Source organism: Atractosteus spatula, chromosome 1 (genome assembly GCF_055471065.1).
Source record: "Atractosteus spatula isolate fAtrSpa1 chromosome 1, fAtrSpa1.hap1, whole genome shotgun sequence".
In the NCBI taxonomy this organism is placed as follows: Eukaryota; Metazoa; Chordata; class Actinopteri; order Semionotiformes; family Lepisosteidae; genus Atractosteus; species Atractosteus spatula.
In genome coordinates, this window is record NC_142706.1 from 58987878 (window position 1) to 59003181 (window position 15304).

Below are 15304 nucleotides of genomic sequence, written 5' to 3' on the forward strand. Positions count from 1 at the left end.
ACATGGCTCTTCCTGTGATTAATACCGCTGGTCCACACAGACAGCCTCGCAGCCCGGCTCCGCGGGCCCTGAGCCAGGCGCTGACATCACCTGGATCGAGCAGGGACGGGGGCAGGGGGTTGGGGGGAGAGGGGTTCATGGGAACAGCGGTGTAGGAGTTTCCCCCCCACACACCCCCGGCTCTCCCATCCTGTGCCCCTCATACACACAGGCGTCCTTCTGCAGAGGACAGCACCAGAAGGCACCATGTCAAGCTTTGTGCCTGAGGAGTGTGAGAGGCCCTGGCAGTGGCGTAACATAACTGAGGGGCTGTCGGGGAAGAGCACTAACTCTTCTGTTGCAGAGCGTAACTTCTGACCAGCCTGCCCCCCTGTAAGAACACAGCTTGCCATCTGACCCTCCATCTTTCAAACTTCACAGCTTCGTGCTGTCTGGGGTGCTCATGTTTTCACCCTGTTCCGGGCTCTGCTCAGGCTGTGCCTTTACCGCGGAGGGCATGTCATAGAAAACAACTTTAAAACTGGAGCAAAGTGGGGGTAAATTGGTGTGAAGCAGGAAAAAAAATACTATGCAGTGGACATTTACTGTAGTACATATGAATAAGGAAGACGAATCATTGAATATGAAATATCAGAATTTCCTGTGGTGAAACTTTGTGAGACAGGGTCTTGGGAAGCATGAAGTGTAGGGTGAGGATTTCAGTTAGGGTTCAGTACAGGTGAGAAGGAACTAGCCCATCAGTAGTGTGCAGGGCCTGATGTAGATGCTGGAGAGCTGCAGAGCTGCAGGCTGAGCAGCTCAGGATGATGTGCAGCAGCTGGGCGAAAGGGAGAGGGATGTGCCAGTGGAAAGAGTGCTTTCTCTGCATCTTGTTTCTGTCTTTCTCTCCCACTCCAAAAATAAACAGGGCAGGAAAAACAAACCTGACCCCTGGCTCGGCGTGTATATGTTCCCAGATTTGGCTTTCGGAGGAGGGAGGGAAGAATCTGTTTCCCATTTCCCGTTAAAAAACAGAAAACATTTACCAAATCCTTCAATCTTGGAAACCACATGAAAAACAGACGTTTTGCGGGAAACAATGTGACTAAGAAAGTTGTGGGCCCATAAGGGCCTTCGCCTGGTGGCACACAGTCACGCCCCCCCAGACAGACCACTGCCACCTGTGCGCAGGCCCTGCGAGCTGACGCCAAGGGCGCACACAGCTGGCATCTGAGTGAGGGACACGCGTTTTTCTGTCCTCGCGTTTGGACAAGAAAAGCCAAGAATGACAAGCAGCCTCTGTGCTGGCCAAGTGGTTGCCCACAGAACAGGAAGATAAACAAATAACTCCGATCTGCTCTGCAATTGCTTTTCTGTTTTTGGATTCTGGTTGGAAGTACAAATTAGGCCGTTTTCGATGCTGCTTGCCATTGATTGCTCAAGGAGAGGTGCCTGCGTGTGTGCTGCTCTCTGGAGAACCATTGTCACTATTTGCATACAGATTACGTGTTCCATTGTGCCCTCACTGGCCACAACATTAGGACCCTCAGCCTCTCAGTCAAAGTGTCACACCCAGTCCACCTGCATGTTTTCATCTTTCTAAATCAGGACTCCAGTCTGATAACTTACCTGTTTAGTTGTTTATCAGTTGTCAGATGTTGATTACCTTTAAAACCTGTGGACTGGAGTTGTCTATCCCTGATCTGAATGAGCTGATGTCAAGATTCAGTGTGTGAAATTTTCACAAGAAAGTCTTGAATTTGCTGATGTTTTAGTAATGTGGTTTAAGGTTTCTAGGAAAACTGTTGCTGGATCTTGTGCCAGGACTGTCAACACCTTTCTGTCTTCTCTCCCCAGGTGACGCACAACCCCTCCCACAGCTGAATGGCCCCTCCCCACCCCCGCCCATCCTCCCAGTGACCACACCCCTCCAGGAGCCTCTAGCACCGCCCATGTGCTCCCTCCTCCCTGCGCCCACAGGAGGGGGCACCTCATCACTAGCCCCTCCTCCCGCCTCGGGAGCCTGCCCCCCTGGCCGGCGAACCCCCCGGCCCCCCGACACCCCAGGCCTCTCCAACGGGGTGCCTCCACAGCCTGCGCCCACCGCCCCCAGCGCCAGTCCGACCGAGTCGGAGGAGGACAAGGCCAAGAAGCTCCTGTACTGCTCACTGTGCAAGGTGGCCGTCAACTCGCTGTCACAGCTGGAGGCGCACAACAAAGGTCAGAGCCAGCCCCGCCGCTGGTGTACAGCTGCTACGCTTCTCCTTAGTTGCCTGTTGTTGCTGGTAGTCGTGTAGCTGAACGCATTGATTCCTGTGTACCAGCTCAGGAGAAAGGTTTGTGTTCAATAATGGAGAAACATAATACTAATGGTACAGTATGTTAAATGCAACCAGAAATGATCCATGAGCCCAGAGTCCTGCAGGTTTATAAGAAGCTTTTACATGTCAGTGAGACCTAGAGAACAGCTAGGTACTGGAAATGTGTATTGAAATGATTAAGCAAATATTGTAGCTGGCTCAGTGAAGACACTCATTGCTCAGCAGGGCCTTGACACACATATGCTGTACATCATATGCAAAGCCCTGTTGTATTCAAGGTCTCCGGGCAGCTCTGATAACTGGGATGATATATGCGACGATTAGGGTCTGGGCTCAAACAAGGGGTTATTGCTGGGTTGGCTGTAGGATTAGGTTTCGGGTTAGTTTTGGAATGTTTCATCGCGGTGGTGCTGGCAGAGACCCCTCCAGTGTACTTGCCCCACGGGGTGCTGATTGTGTCTAGGGAGTAAGTACAGTTTTTGCAGGTGTGAAAGATTCTGTCCTTGTCGGTGGTAAGCTAGAGCTGAGGGCTTTGCCTGTCCTGCGCACTCAGCACCAACCTCTCCTCCCCCTGACGTCTGCATTGCTGACTGATGAGATGGAAGAATTTGTTTGTCACCCGAATGACAACGGCAGATAATGACAACAGCATGCACTGGGGAGAGGGGCTTGGAATTCAAACACATTGACTGAGACAAACAAACTTCAGTGCACACACAGTCACTGACACACAAATATGCACACACAAACTTCAGTGCAAACACAGCCACTGGCACACGAACATGCACACACACAAACTTCAGTACACACACAGCCACTGATACACGAACATGCACACACACAAACTTCAGTGCACACACAGCCACTGACACACAAATATGCACACACAGCTGTTCACACATGATCATGCACACACAGCCACTGACACGCGAACATGCACACACACACTTTAGAGAACACACAGCCACTGATACATGAACACGCACACACACGAGCTTCAGTGCACACAGCCACTGACACACAAATATTCACACATGCTCAAACTTGCACACTGATACAAATATAAATGTCCATGCACACGCATCCATGCAAAACTACACATATACTTGCACATGTACACAACACTCAAACATGAACACAGACGTAAACACACATGCTCAAACGTACACATACATGTCAACACACACAAACAAGAATACTCTCATCCACACACACACTCCAAACTTGCACAATGTCCACACACACCCAAACACACACATCCACACACACACACTCAAACATGAGCACACACATCAACACACACATTCAAACATGAACAGACACATACACACACTGTCAAACATGAAGAGACACGTCCACACACACACTCAAACATGCACACACACATTCGCACACTCACACACATCCGCACACACACACATGTTCACACAAGGAAGCTGGCTGCACTGGCGTGCCCAATCTTCTCGCCTGCCTGTTACAATCAGGCGTGTGAGTGCAGCATGCATGACTAATTGGATTGGAAACCAGGAGAAAACTTTGCAAAAACAAGAAGAGTCTGGAAGCAATTTTTTCAAACCGGAGTGGTAATTGTGCTCTGACCGGAGCCACACTTCCTAGAGAAGCTACGTTTATGCCACCCTGTCCCAAACTCTCCCTCCCCAAATTGTTCACTTCAACCACCCTGTGTCACCCTAATTCACCCCTAAAAGCAACATCCCACTTTCACAATTCCCCTCCTCCTTCCAGAGTCAGCTGAGAAGTGTTCACCTTGGCTGCTAGCAGGCTGTTGTTAGGACAGTTAGGAGATGGATTGACTAAATCAGCCAATCACCGCTAGGGATCCAAAAGTTAAAAAAAACCACTTCCCTTTGAATACGGGTCAATATTGACCTAAGTGGAAAGACTGACTGTTTCATATTTGGAAAAAATGAAGCCAAATTCCAAAATAAAATGTTTAAAAGCCTGGGGCAGTGGGCTCTGTCAGAGTGACATTTGTGCAAGCGCGGGGCAGGTAGAGACAGACACGCAGAGAGATAATCTCTCATGCAGCGTGTGTTATTAGCGGCTGAGCCCCGGGGCTGTTATTGAGTGCCGAGTCAGCTCGGCGCTGCGACGGCGGGCAGCTCTGACTTCACAGAAACACACAGACAGCAGCCCACACTGTCGCACTCCTCCGAAACAGAACAGCTGCACAAGGAAGGAGAGAAGGCCACGGGTGCGTCTCTCACCCGGCTGCGGCCCTGACCCGGCCCTGTGTCACACCGCACCACAGAGCTCCCCCTCCCGGAGTCACAGAACCGGCAAGAAGAGTCCCGAGAGCCGTCAGTCCGACCGGCGAGCAGTTCGTACTCGGGGGAAAAAGCCTCTCAAGGAAGGAAACGATCGTCTTAAGGAAGGAAAGAAACCTATCTGGGCGCCCAGATTTATTTTTAGTCTTTTCTTTACATGCAAACCACCAGATGTTAATCCCCAATTCCTCCCCCGACACACCCAGCTGTCTTGTGAAAGTTCACCGCAGTGCGATTTCACAGATGGTTTTTTTGCAGATTTCTTGTGGTTTTTAGCCTTTTTATAACCATGAAATCCACCGCGGAGCATGAGCGCCTCCTAGTGCCCGATGGTGTGTGTGACCCGGCGCTTCCTTACATCAGGAGGGTGGAGGACAGGCCCTCTCCTGCAGACCCTCTCCACAAGAACACGTGAGAGGTTGCACAAACTGGAGAGGAAAGTGTTTCTTTCCTCAGGCCCCTGAGTGGGCACCCCTAAGACAGGCCATCTGACCCCAGGAATAGCTGGGGGTCCCTCTGTGCTCTTGCTGAGACGGCGCACTCACACTCTGCCCAGGGCATGCAGTCTCTGCCGCTGTGCTTGGAGGACGAACGCTGTGCTTCTGCTTCAGGTCAGGGCTGGGGGCTGGATTAGGGCTGGCATGTTTCAAACTGCTCGGATTTCCACAGACACATTCTAGTGGTGTGTTAAATGATCCCTCAAGGAACAGCTACAGCAAAACAGAGTGTGTAAGCCAAGTGCTTGTGAGACTATAAGACACTCCTGCTGTGTAAAAATGAGCACAGCAATGATGTGAGGCATAACACGAAGCACAGTGCAGAGGGGGCACAAGCCCATGTGTTTATTCACCATGCTTTATTCTTGTTCCGGGACAGAGACGAGAAGGACAAGGGAGAGGCTATGGAGGAAGAGGAACTGGAGAGGGAGGGAGAGAGCGCATGTCAGTGTTGTGTGGTTTACAAGTGGAGCAGAGGCGTTACAGAAGTGTTATCCCGGGCCAGGTTCAGGCTAAGGAAGGACTAGCAGCACTATGGTATTGAAACCGGCATCTCCAGACAGACGCAGGCCCAGCTAAGCTCCTGTTGAGTTTTAAGAACAGGAGAAGGTTAGAAATGAGAGGAAGCCATGTGCCACACCCCAGCCCGTGTAGCTGATGGATCTAAGGATCTCAAAAACTTGTTTCTTAAAATAAAAGAGTTCATTTTGTGCAAAGAGGTGCCTGCTGTTCTAGTTTTAAAAGAGGTTCTTTGTAATTCCTACATCAGCAATTCATGGGTGGTAATAATACTGATGAGCCCAATATCACTGTATGATCACCACAGCTTGGAGAGCAGGTACCACTGTCCACAGCGTGTTATCTTCCGTATTTCTAAATACTGGTCACTGTTGACTGGCTAACTGTTGTTAGTTGTATATTTTTTAATGGCATAGTATTTCATTTCATGCAGACTTTTAAGTGGGCCTGTATTATTTCAGTGCTCTTCAGTGACAAGGGAAAATGTCTTTACATTAAGCTGTAAAAAACAGAAGTTCTTTTTTAATGGAGTTTGTAACAAAAGTTCAGGAGGGATGACAACACCCAAGTTCAGTCAGACTCTGCCGTCAGTAATTAGCTTTCACTCCTGATGTCATTTCCTCTCCTAAAACACTATAAATAGTGTACTTCTCTCCCGCGCATATATCTTTTTGCATCCCTCCTCCACCCCATCTCCAGCTTTGCAGCTGCCCCTTGGTCACTCGTGCTCTGGCCAGGAGGTTAACCCTTGGCCAAGTGGGTTCAGACAAATTTTCTCTCAACACTGTGTAATCCTTTCAGGACACTTAATTCTTGGATGTTGTTATTCCTAGCGAACAACAAAATAAAGAGAAGGAGGTCATGTCGCATGTTAGCTCTTCACCCTCTGCTGAATACAGGCACTTGGATTTTTCAACAGGACTTTCATAGACGCGTTTTCATTTGAGAGATGCCTTTATCCGCAGTGACTAACACTGGCATGTTGTCAAGGCGTGAAGGGTGCAGATACCAGCCTCAAGCCCACCGCAGTCAGTGCAGAGTCAGGTGCCAGGATGTTGCACAGTGTTAAGGCATGGCAGAGAGGAAGTAGTGAGCACAGTCAGTAAGTAGGGGTCACTCCCGGGCCTCTGAGGTCGAGTATATTTTGCAGACATGAATTTTCAGTTCCTTTCAGGAGATGGCGAGTGAGTCAACGATCCTGCCTGATGTCTCAGCCAATATGTACTATGTAGTAGTATTGACCAAACAATGAAGGACCAGGTCATTTAAAAAAAATTGTGATTTAAAATAATAATCCCACAGAACCCAATTTATTTTAGCTGTACTGTGTTCAGGACCTTAGGGGACTCTTTTTGTGTAACTTTTCTCTGGTTTTCTCAGTCCTGCTGACATTAAGGGAAGAGAGTCTCTCCGGTAGGTGTGCAGGTGTAACAGTGATGACTGAGTTACAGAAATGACCCTCCAAAATCCAGACAGTGTACAGCTCTGCTGCGCCAGAGGACTGGTCTTGTTGTGCAGCAGAGTTAAGGACCGGAGCTGAGCTCTGAGCCCCGAGAGACTGGGAATAAATCCCAGCAGAGCCAGAGGACTGGTCTTGTTGTGCAGCAGAGTTAGGGACTGGAGCTGAGCTCTGAGCCCCGAGAGACTGGGAATGAATCCCAGCAGAGCCAGAGGACTGGTCCTCATGATGACCAGGCCCTTTACAAACATCATTCTCAATGTCTTTCATCTCTGTCTCTCCTCCAGGTACCAAACACAAAACCATCCTGGAAGCGCGGAGCGGGCTGGGGCCCATCAAGGCGTACCCACGTCTGGGGCCCAAGCCCAGTGTGGAGCAGGGAGGGGCCCCCCAGGACCCCAACACTCAGGAACGGACCTTCCACTGTGAGATCTGCAACGTGCGGGTCAACTCGGAGCTGCAGCTCAAACAGGTGGGCGCCACATTGCCACATCGCCGCGCGGGAAGTCAGGGCACACAGCGCGCATCAGAAAGGCTTTGGAGCAGAGGAGACCACTCTTTCGGCCTGTTGTGCTCTGTCTTGGCTGCAAGGTGCTAATTGATCCAAGGGTCTAAATGATCCACTGCAGGGAATCTGTATCTGAAACATGGTTGTTTCAAACTCCCACCTCCCTTTGTGTAAAGAGAGGCTCTTTAATTCTCACCCCCGTCTCACCAGGCCTCCTCTCTGGCCCAGTCATTCAGTTCTGCCTGACCTTTGTCTTTTTGCTGAACTCGTCTGTTCGCTCGCGGAGGACACGAATGTGCAGACTAAGCACAAGCATCATTACAGAACCACAGGCAGCAGAAGCTTTGAAATGGGGCAACAGGAAGTTGCGGGTGGCCCAAGGTGGTTTTGGCAACACTTTCCAGTCATTACTTCACTGCTTGCTAAAACCTTCTAAACACAGAATTGTTGTTTAGAAAAAAGGAACATTAGAAATTAGGTAATGTTCATAAACCATTACAGATCAATTTCTCCTCCCTGTTCTTCACTGCTGTTTATAAATGACACTTGTCTTCCCTGCTCCGTAGCCGTGGGCTGGTGTCTAACCATCCTCTGTGTTCTCACTGTCCAGCACATATCGAGCCGGCGACACCGGGATGGAGTCGCTGGGAAACCCAACCCCCTCCTGGGCCGACACAAGAAACACCGAACCGGTGACCTTGCGGTAAACATTGCCTGCCAGCGACCCCACTCTCCCCTCTTTAATGCTCCTTGTCCTCTCTCTTTTCTCTTTCTGCCCTCTTTCCCTGTTCTGTTTCTCTCGTCACTCTCCATGTGAGTCTTCCTCTCTCCCTCTTCTCTCCTGGTCCTCTCGTCATGTCCTGTGTCCCTCCTCTCTCCCTGTCCTCATCATGTCCTCTCTCCCTCTTCTCTCCTGGTCCTCTCGTCATGTCCTGTGTCCCTCCTCTCTCCCTGTCCTCATCATGTCCTCTCTCCCTCTTCTCTCCTGGTCCTCTCGTCATGTCCTGTTTCCCTCCTCTCTCCCTGTCCACATTATGTCCTCTCTCCCTCTTCTCTCCTGGTCCTCTCATCATATCTTGTGTCCCTCCTCTCTCCCTGTCCTCATCATGTCCTCTCTCCCTCTTCTCTCCTGGTCCTCTTGTCATGTCCTGTTTCCCTCCTCTCTCCCTGTCCACATCATGTCCTCTCTCCCTCTTCTCTCCTGGTCCTCTCGTCATGTCCTGTTTCCCTCCTCTCTCCCTGTCCTCATCATGTCCTCTCTCCCTCTTCTCTCCTGGTCCTCTCGTCATATCCTGTGTCCCTCCTCTCTCCCTGTCCTCATCATGTCCTCTCTCCCTCTTCTATCCTGGTCCTCTGTCCCTGTCCTGTCTCTCACCTCTCTCCCTGTCCTCATCATGTCCTCTCTCCCTCTTCTCTCCTGGTCCTCTCGTCATGTCCTGTTTCCCTCCTCTCTCCCTGTCCTCATCATGTCCTCTCTCCCTCTTCTATCCTGGTCCTCTGTCCCTGTCCTGTCTCCCACCTCTCTCCCTGACCTCATCATGTCCTCTCTCCCTCTTCTATCCTGGTCCTCTGTCCCTGTCCTGTCTCCCACCTCTCTCCCTGACCTCATCATGTCCTCTCTCCCTCTTCTCTCCTGGTCCATTGTCCCTGTCCTGTCTCCCACCTCTCTTCCTGTCCTCATCATGTCCTCTCTCCCTCTTCTCTCCTGGTCCATTGTCCCTGTCCTGTCTCCCTCCTCTCTCCCTGTCCTCATCGTGTTCTGTCTCCCTCTTCTCTCCTGGTTCTCTGACCCTGTCCTGTCTCCCTCCTCTCTCCCGTATGCATTTTTTGGAGTACAAATGATCAACACAAGGGTTGCTGTATAAAATTGCTTTCTTTCTTTTGGGATTAGTTGAAAGATTGGTTTTAGTTAGGGAAGCAGTACATTCGTCTCCCCCATTTCGATCTTTAAGCTAGACTCCAAAAAGAAGCAGTCTTGCTCATGATTTGATTGTGAAGGAGTATGAGATTTGTGGTTAATCAGTTTCTCGTCTCCCTTTCTCTCCCTGCCCTGCCCTTTCTCCGCCTGTCTACCTTGCCCTCTCCACCTTTCTCTCTTGCAGTCCACTCTGCCCTTCCACAAGGACCTCCCGAAAGCTCTGGGAGCTGGCCTCTTGCCCAGCCCCTTGGCTGTTGCCGCAGCGATGGCAGCCGCCGCCTCCTCAAACCCATTGGCTCTCCGGGCAGCTGCAGGCCCCGCCCACCACCACCCGCACCACCACCTGCTGCAGGGGCCGCCCCTCGGCCACGCCCTCTTGAGACCCGCCCCCGGGCCCATCCGCACTTCTCATGGGCCAATCCTCTTCTCCCCATACTGACACGCCTCCCCCCCCCCACGGCCAATCAGCAAGCACTTCCGAAAGCACACTGTGAAAAACAAATAAGTCAATAAGTTACATAAACAGATTAAGAAAAACATCCAAAAGAAAGAAAGAAAAGGCTGAAAAATAGAATGAAGGACAGAGAAACATTACAAGCAAAACAGACAAGTGGCATCTTCCCTGCACTGGGCCCCTCTCTGTCCAGAGGCTTGCTCATGCAGTGCTCCTGACTGCTGCCGGTGTACAGGAAAGTGGGGAGGGCAGGGAGATGTTCAGTGCACTTCCACCTACCTCTGCTTACACCCCCACTCCTCTGAACACCCCTGTAAGCTGACATCATCCTCCCTCTCCAAAATCCTGGAAACTGACATGAGGCAGTAGTGCAGAATTCCTCAAGATGACATGGCCAAGCCATCAACAGCATCCTCCTTTTAATAACAGTACAAATCCCAGCAGAACTGCACCCTAATACGCCGTAATACACCACACCACACTACACTACAAGTTAATTCTTTACATTTATACTGCGCCTTTCATCCCAAAGGACTCCAAAGCACTTTACTCAAATAAAGGGACCCACTTCATCCACCACTGAAGTGCAGCCCCACCTGGGAGACACCCAGCAGCTCCACTGCACAGCAGCTCAGGGGAAGAGACAGACACTGCTGCTCCCAGTGGATTAAGGGGGAGCTGTAGGGAGGACAGACTGTACACCCCAGAGAGGAATTTAGCTGGGACACTGGGGTGAGCACCCCTCTTACGAATAGTGCCCTGGGATCATTAGTGACAAAGTAGGTGGGTCCTTGGTTGAATTTTAGCATCTCTGACAGAACAGGGTCCCTGGTCACTGTACAGGAGTATTGGTTTGTATGTTCTGGTCCAGAAGGAAGAGTGTCACCTGCTGGTCCACCAGCACCACTTACAGCGGCGACCTGGTCTTCCTTACAGGTCCCCTGTCCCGATACTGATCAGGGCCAGCCTGAGCTTCTGAGATCTGACCACATCAGGCTGCAAGTTGGCAACACTGCTGCCAGTAATACTGCATTGTGCAATCCTCTTCATCACCCTGTGCGGATCACATGAAGGTTTAGTGGTTATCCTGGCTGTGTTGACTCTGACACACGGGCCAGCCTCGTGTACCATGATGCTCTTAGATGCTTGTTGTTGTGATTTGCACCTAGCACACCTCTGTAGGGCCCCATCCTAATCCCTCTACCCCAAGTAGAGCTTTAGCCCAGCAGTAAAGCCAGTATAGCACCTTGCTCTTCCTGTGCTGGGCAGGGATAGACAGGCCAGCTCGCTGATTGAAGTGTAGGGGCTGTTTCACTCAGTGCTGTGGGTGAAACCCACCTGCGTCTGGGTTGTAGGCTCTCAGAGTTTACACAGACAGAGAGAGGGCTGGGGGTTTGCTTTGTGCAGAAGAGAGTGGGGAGGGAGGGATAGCAGGAGGAATCTGCAAGAGGGCGAGTGTGCGTTCCGGGGAGGGAACGCTTAATCTACGGAACTCAAAGGGAGAGACACAAAGCAGACGGTTGGAAGATTGTAGGAGGTGGGTGTTAGAGATCTACAGACTGTATCCGGGACAGGGAAATCCAAGAGGACAGGAACTAAAAAAGAGCGAAGGAAAGGGGCAGAGTGTCTGGATCAGGATTGGCAGAGTGCCGAAGAAAGGAGTGAAGAAACAGATGAGTGAAACACCCAGAGGAGAAACGTGTGACTGGCCTGGCACTCCTCGGACTTCAGCACCCCACAGGGACAGAGAGGTGTGGGGCTCAGGAGAGAGAAAAGACACCAGGGCAGCAACCAGCGCAAAACTCCAAGGTCACAGGAAGTGACCTTCTTCCTCTGTCTTTCCATTGTGACTTTCTTTCCTGAATCTAAAGCCATGCAATGCATCTGTTTTTATTGTTTTATGATGATGATGATGATGAATTATTTGTTATTATTAATGATTATAGTTTTGTTTTATTCTTGTAGAACATACTGATGAGAAACTAGCGATGTGAAAATTACAAAACGAGAAATGAGTATTTTTGTATGTGGATGCGAGAGGCTGCAGGTCACGCACTCCAGCAGGCAGGGAGTGTGGGGCTGAGGGGCAGGCGGGGGGAGGAGTTTACTGGGGGCCAGGGGGCCTGGGGGACTGGGAGGCAGGCAGAGACAGAAGTGTGCTCAGGCCCAGTGTGCAACGTGCTGACAGGAGGAGAAATGAGACTTCCTCTTCCACATACACAGTCTCTCCTGCTCTGATATGCTACAGGGAACGCGGGCTGGGCCGGGCCTTTAGTATATCAATTCACTGCCCCTCCTAGCACCCCCCGCTGTGGGCCGAGGAGTTCAGAGACATCAGAACTGTCCCAAACAATAGGAGACCATTTGGGCTGTGTGGCTCGTTTAGTTGTTGGATCAGAGGATTCCAACAGTCCTGAACATGTGGAAAGAAGGGTAATGGTGAAACCCATTACACAAAAAGAGATCACCCAAGGGCTGAGGGCTCTCCTGTATGCTTCAAAGAACAGCCGGACAAGACTGCAGAATAGAGCAGTATGAAGAACAATGCATGATACTAGGCTCTGAGAAGATCTATTTCATTGGGATACACTGGCAGCATGGCGGAGGACCTATTTCACAGGCCTTCTTCTTGTCAGCTCTGCTTGCTTAACATGGTTATTAGTCTAAGCCTAAGTAAAGTCATGCCCCTTTCTCAGGCTGTGCTCCTTAGTCCTCAGTGTCTCTCAGCTGAGCACAGGTACGCGTGTCTCACGGATGATGACTGTCTCTCAGTGCCTTCATCACGATCACATCACCATTGTGTTTGGAAGAGCACGGCTTGTCCTTGTGTTGACCAAAGCAAGACAAGCTGTTCATCTGAAGGCGCGCGATGGGACAAGTGGAGCTCCTCTTTGGCGTGTCTAAATGTTCCTTCGTTTCACCATCTGTTTTTTAAATATGTGCTGTGCTGCTTTGTCCAAGTCGACCTGCTTCACAACCTCTTTGTACTCTTCACGTCATGGAGCGTGAAAGCATCTTAACGTTTCCTGAAGCCTCTTCATGCTTACAGTAGGAATGTGTTAAATTCTCATCTGTGATGGTTTAGCTAAGTATATTGTTTAGTGTTGATATTAAAACCACAGCGATGCTTGGATCTCCAGTTCCTGAACAGAAGTGTACCCACATCCATCCCTACAAGTCAAAAGGCACTAAGGCTGGCCATCGTGGTGCACACTGAAGGTAAAACAAGCTACAGGCTCGTGAAGAAATGTACTAATAGGCCATGATCAGACATAACTGCACAGAAACCAAAAAGGGAGAAGGAGAGAAACCTTTTTAATTCTTATACAGCCTGGAACGCATCTTTCATGTAATACAAAAGTATTGAAAGAAGAATGCACTTCTGTCAGGCCCTAGCATGAAGATGTTACAGTCCAGCTGTGACTGCATCACATCTGCGTTTCAGGAGACTGTGCTCAAACTTGTTTTCCACCAAGAGCATCGCGTGTGGAATTGCCTGTCTGTTCCCTAAAATTAGTAGTTTTCACTTAGTGCTTTTAAACAAAATCTTATTTGGAGATGCATGTAATTGGCATTCATTCAGATTCACCATGCTGTGTGTCAGTTTGCAAGTGCAGCTGTATTGGTCACAGTCCATTCTATGGATAAGAGTAATTTTTATTTAACTTTTTTTATGTAGTACGTTTTTTTTTTTTAAAGTGCAGTACACTTAGCGATTCGGTAAATGCTTTATGAATACGGCCCTCTGTTTGGCCCGGGCGTGTGAATGGCCAGGCTGAAGGCTGTCAGTTGGTCTGGCTGTCTTACTCCTCGATATGAAGGAGGAGCGTCCGGGTATCGGAGGATCTGGACAATCACCTGCCAGCTGTCGCTCACTCTCGTTTGCTGGAGAGGCGGGGCTTACTGCTTTAAGCCATTGGCTGCCGGGCTGAGACACGGAGGCAAAAGAGTGACCAAGAAAGGACTGAAGAAGGAGTTTTCAAGAAGCCCAGTCTATGCATTTGTTAATGGACAAGCCTTGTGGGAGAAAAGGCGCTTTATATATTCTGGATATTTCCAGCAGCTTGTCTCTGATATCCAAGAATCTTGTTGGCTTCATGGTCAGAGCGCGTGTCCTGCCCTCCCAGGGCAGGTTAGCTGTGTCTCATCCACAACAGAGGCTCTAGTTCAAGGGGAAACAGACTGTTCCATTCCCTGAAGTGTGGTGGGGGGAGGCCCTGTGTGAACACCTTACTGTCACAGCAAAATAGTGCTGTTTACAAAGAAAACTGCAGAAAAGATAACCTTCTTAATATATTTCGTTAATAACGTGGTTAATATATTTAAGGGATAAGCCAAAAAATAAAAACTCATGTTCCTTATCCAACTCTCTTTGCTCCCCCCTGTCCCCCCCTATTTTCTTCTAGTTTTGGTCTGTCTATTTACAAGCTCTAAAGACGAGAGGCTTGTTCAGCAAACGGCCAGCTTGCTGGCAGTGGCAGGAATGCGCCACTGTCCCCCCTTCTCCTCTCCCTCCCCCTGCCCCTCATCACACTGGCACAGGGAAACAGACACCAAGGGAAAGAGACGACAGGACCGAAGGGTTTGCCCAACTGTAGCAATACTTAACTCCTGCAGGCTACTCTCGTTTATTGCAATAAAACAGTCTGTCAATCAATAAAATATAATATAAATGCAGCAAAGAAAAAAGACTATCAGTAACAAGAACAACTTGTCAAGAAAAAAAATGTTCCCTATATATATATCTAATGAAATTAAAAATAAAAGATTAAACCTCTAGAGCTTCCTTCTTGACAGTTTAAAAAGTGAAAAAAATAAAGACTTTTAAAAAGCATCTGGAGTGTTTTGTGATCGTTGTTCTCAGTGTGGCAGAGGGGTGAGAAACCAGCACTGCTGGGATTTGGGGGAATTTAATATATTTCAGTACATGTTATTTTTCCGCTACGTTTCACAAATATCAATAAATGTGTCAAAAGCACATTTCACTATAATTAAACCAGACAGAAAGAGGTGCAGTTTCCTTTTCATGATATTTCCATCTAGTTCAATACTGAGGATCCAAATAACACCTCTACACTACTGAAATATTGTACCACCGAAACCAAATAACTAAGCTTTACTATTCTTAATTTTTTAGTTTCTTTTTAAATAACCATATCCTTCTGTTTTTTTTTTTAACCCAGGTTAAAAATACGCTGGTTGCGGCCAGCATGACAGTGCTGTGCCTGACGAGCGGCTGTCGGATTACTGGGCTTTGAATCCGATTCCTCTGGGATTCCGAGTCTGTTTCCGGGCGGCCTGTCGCCCTCTGCCCAGCCCCGAGGGGGAAGGAGAAGTTGACTTCAGCTGGGAAGCCCCAGG

The 15304-nt window shown here is 49.5% G+C and overlaps 1 protein-coding gene across 2 annotated transcripts in view; it reads left to right on the plus strand.

Moving 5' to 3' along the window:
• The window catches only part of znf385a (zinc finger protein 385A), an 87102-nt gene extending 72328 nt beyond the window's left edge, over positions 1–14774 (plus strand). For both annotated transcript variants that reach the window (XM_088913022.1, XM_088913028.1), the window contains 4 exons: positions 1837–2199; positions 7351–7535; positions 8182–8274; positions 9674–14774. In XM_088913022.1, the coding sequence (XP_088769148.1) occupies positions 1837–2199; positions 7351–7535; positions 8182–8274; positions 9674–9928 (896 nt within the window). In that variant the 3' untranslated portion in view covers positions 9929–14774. The remainder of the gene's footprint in view (positions 1–1836; positions 2200–7350; positions 7536–8181; positions 8275–9673) is intronic.
• The last annotated feature ends 530 nt before the right edge of the window (positions 14775–15304 follow it).